We start from the raw sequence: 4,242 nt of genomic DNA on the forward strand, positions 1-4,242 counted from the left end.
ATTGTGATATCACTTTCTAGTCAACTATTTTATTGCCTTTACCTTTTTGACATTCTTCTTGTTTTACCATTTTGTATAATGTATATACATCAGATTTTATTTTATAGTTACTTTTACGCCATGACATGACCAAGAGTCGCAATAAAGATTATTATTATTATAAGTCGCTCCCCAGTAACAAAAGGCCCATTTCTCTCACTTTGAATATTGCGAAGGTGTTTGAAAAGATCACGAAGTTCAAACTTGTAGAGCTTCTTGAAGTCCATGATGTCCTTCCTCTTAGTCAGTATGGGTTCCGAGCACATTTTATCACGGTTACCCAACTTATTGAACATATATAACAGGTTATTGAGGGACTGGAAAGACTCATGAGTCAGTTGATGTTGTCTATTTTGATTTTGCTAAGGTCTTTAATAAAGTAGATCATGGCCTTTTGTTAAATAGACTTCATGGCATTGGGATCCAAGGCGAGGTTCTCAATTGGATAAGAAGCTTCATTCATGATAGGCAGCAAATTGTTAAGATCGAGGGATCCCTTAGTGACAAACATGATGTCAAGTCAGGTGTTCCCCAGGGTTCGATCTTAGAGCCCCTCCTGTTTATGATATTCGTTGCCCCGCTTCAAAAGCTTAGAATAACTGCTAGTCTCTCTTTTTATGCTGACGATACAAAGTTAGCTTCTGGTAGGAATGGCCAAGATTCCAGTAGCCTTGGAAAGGACTTAGATCGAATCTACTCTTGGGTAACTGAGAGTAATATGGCCCTGAACGGAGTGGAATTCCGCTCACTGACATTTGGGTCAACCCCCTTTAAATACTCCACTCGTAGGTAATGGAGGTAAAGATATTGAGCAGGTCTCATCTATGAAAGATCTATGTGCAGTCCTTCAAAATAATGGAAAGTTCGATGAGCATATCCAGTTGAAAGTTGGTAAGGCTTTTCAAATATGTGGTCGGATATATCGCACGTTTAAGTCCAGAGATAGCATCACGATGCTAACTCTGTGCAAGTCGATTGTCCAGCCACATCTTGAATATGCTTCACCCATTTGGGCTCCAATGAGTTTAGCAGGTTTGCAAAAGGTCGAAAAAGTCCCAAGACGTTTTACTAGGAACATCATAGGAATGAGAGATCTCTCCTATAGGGCTAGTCAAGTAAACGCGTTCATGGACAACTGACGTTATTCCATGGAGTAAAATCAAAGGCAACATGCCCAGCCAAACCGCACGGTGCATGCATTGGGTTTTGAATTTTTTTCCATTTTACATGCTTGTCTAGGCAATTAGCATTATGGTATTGAGCCAATTTGATAGTGCGTTCACTGATTAACACCAAACATGCTCATTTAGTAGGGTTGTGTAACACAACTCGCTCAAAATCACTGAATTATTGAAAATTCAATGGGCGAATGGTGCGAGTTGACTGTGATGTTTGTCTTAGTTCTCTCTCCCCAAAATGCCCAAAATCAGGGGGCCGGACCACATTTTTCCTTGAATTTCCTTTACTTGACATCCCCTATTTGGAGAGGCTAAACAAGTTGGGACTGTACAGTGTTCAGAGAAGGTGCGAAAGGTACCTGATATTGTACGTTTTCAAAAGCATTCATGAGCTTTGTCCCAAACCAGGATTTAGGGTCAATTCTATTGACCGTAGAGGCTTAATGTGCGTTTTGAGAGCACCTTCAAGCCCTCGAGAGTCAAGGCTAGTTCAAACAATGAAGTCCACTTCTGTTCTTTCTTGGGCTCCTTCATTGTTTAATTCGCTTCCCTCTAATATTCGTAGGGAATACGTAGGCCTTGTTGATCTAGTAGAAATCTTTCAAGTCAGACTTGGACAAATTTTTAGATAGCATTCCAGATCAACCCTACATTCAAGGACTAGCTCGGTCTGCCAACTCAAATTCGTTGGTGGACCAAATATCATATAACTATAGAAAGGTAATAAAAAGACGAAATAGACGAACTTTCATTTTAATACTACTGGGGATTAAATTCCCTGTAGCGGTTAGAAAAGCCCGTGAAAAAAACAAACCAAAAAACACACTAGAGAACTGATTTCCAAGCATGTTAGCCATAGCCTCTACATTGCTAATGGCTTCCCCATCAACCTCAAAAGGCCCAACAGGGTGTTTCATCTTTCTCTAAGAGTTTGCATAAGAGAAAAAAGCCTTCGGATCCGACCTTACCTCCTGAACCACCTTACTCTCAGTTTGTAAGTGGTCATTTTCGATGGAGCCTTAATCTTGCCCTTAGTTACTTTTTTTGGAGGTTAGCCACAATTACTGGATTCGAGCTGCCTTTGTGCTAATTTGCAACTCTGAACAAAGCCTTCTTATATATTGGAATTTTTGTCCATGTCCTAACTTTCGGAACACACTGCTAGATTGGAAACTTCCGGTGCCGGGGTTTGATGACGATCAAGGCGGGTTAGTGTAAGGGGGTCTTTACACTAAGATGGAAAACCGAGATTGAACCCGGTTAGAGGATAGAAGTTGGAGTAGTGCTTGGGCGAGTTCGGTAAAAAACTTGAGTCCAGCGGAGGACTCGAGTCTTTCACTGTACTCAAGTCGAACAAAAAGACGCATACATCAAAAGATCACCCGAGCACTAGTCCTTCAATCCTCAAACCGGATTCAATCTCGGTTTTCCATCCTAGTGTGAAGCTCGTATATACAGGGTCTTCTTGGCAGAAAATGGCCTAATCAATCAAAAAAGCTGAAAAAACACCATTAGTAAATGAAGAAACAATTTTCTCAAACCTGTAAGGTTCACGCTGTAAGGTCCAAGTTTGTAATTCGGATTAGATATTGATAGGTCTTTTTTTACAAAAAGGATATAAATCTTTTAGTCAAAGAGTGGCAACAGGTTGTGAATGCGACCGTACTTGTGCACTGTACCTAAGCTTGTCCCAAGTGTTACTGTACCGAATGATTGACGATCTCGTTCTCCTATCATCGGGTGAAAGGAAGGGGGATGTGAGGAAGAAACGATATTGGAGAGAATAACGAGTTGAAAGAGATTCCCACCAAGCACCAAATGGATTCATTGAAATTTGACGTCGTCGACACGGGATCGTACACGGGTCTTTTAAGGCTTGCTATATTGTGCAGGCATGGTTCAATTGCTAATGTTGAATGAGGGAGTATCACTTGGGGAGTTAGAAGATATCTTAAGTTTACAATTTCTGCACAAAAGTCATGGGGAATAAGCCCACTTTCCTGGAGTCGGAGTCGAGGGAGCCTTTGGCCCACCCATCGTCTCGCTTTTTGAACACGATGACCACATCCCCTTCCTTGAGATTCAATTCGTAGGGACAACTAGCAGGAAAAGCCGTCGTACAGCGATAGCGCTCTTTGGGTGTGCTGGGTGGAGGGGGTAAAGGGGCGTGGCGCTTGGGCGTACTTTCTGGTTTGGATCCAGGCGGTGGTGCACCTGATTGACTACTTAGAGCCGTGTCGCTTGACGCTTTGGGAAACGCCCAATGTGTCGTCACATTGGGCGGTACGATGGTGGACGTGGTGGCGAAGAAGTTCGCCCCCGTATCGTGAGTCAAATCNGAAACTGAAGGTGCAATGATATAAAATTACCAAGGCACAACTTACATTCTTGCAAAGCATCCTCAAAGCTTAGGAAAAACTTGCCAATTTCCTTGATATTTGGGTCAAAAAACGCCTAAAGTAGCAAAATCTGGCGGGCCAAATCGCCATCTGGCAGCACTGGTGTGGTCCTGCTCATGGAATACGATGGTACGGTCACAGCGTCATAGAGGAAGAAAGGCCCAGAAAGTTCGTTGCCAGTCAGTCAATCAGGCCGACCAGTTTTTAGGGCGAATGGTAGACAGCTGAACGGCTGTCTTTAAAAGTATGGTTTCTGCTTGTAGAGGCGCTGTCTTCGATGGGCTGGAGCGGCTCTGTTACATGATTACCCATTTGGCTGCAGTGGAAAACCATAACAAACAGGTTTTTATTGTTTTATCTTCAATGATAGGATCACATGTCAGCTGTCAGAAAGGTGACCAGATGGCCAGCTCCAGGGTAGTGATGGGCTCGAATTGATCTTTTTGTGTTGGTTGGCTTATTTGATTGAAATATCTGGATATTTCCTTGTTTACAAATATTTGATCAATATTCAATTAAGTTCAGCGTTGTTAAACTGCCAGGACTTCAAGAGTGAACTTCTTTACTAATGTTTTATTATTTTGTACGCACTAGGCCCACTAGGCCCTAGCGGAGTCATTCCGTAC

At 42.4% G+C, this 4,242-nt stretch overlaps 1 protein-coding gene across 1 annotated transcript in view; it reads right to left on the bottom strand.

The window, feature by feature from the left end:
- Window positions 1-2,766: 2,766 nt before the first annotated feature.
- Window positions 2,767-4,242, bottom strand: part of LOC131890011 (E3 ubiquitin-protein ligase SH3RF3-like) — a gene marked incomplete at its 5' end in the record, with an annotated part of 1,986 nt that continues 510 nt past the window's right edge. The window contains 1 exon segment of the mRNA XM_059239266.1: window positions 2,767-3,555. Within this exon segment, the coding sequence (XP_059095249.1) occupies window positions 3,175-3,555 (381 nt within the window).

The sequence above is a fragment of the Tigriopus californicus genome, chromosome 11 (assembly GCF_007210705.1).
Source record: "Tigriopus californicus strain San Diego chromosome 11, Tcal_SD_v2.1, whole genome shotgun sequence".
Lineage (NCBI taxonomy): Eukaryota > Metazoa > Arthropoda > Copepoda > Harpacticoida > Harpacticidae > Tigriopus > Tigriopus californicus.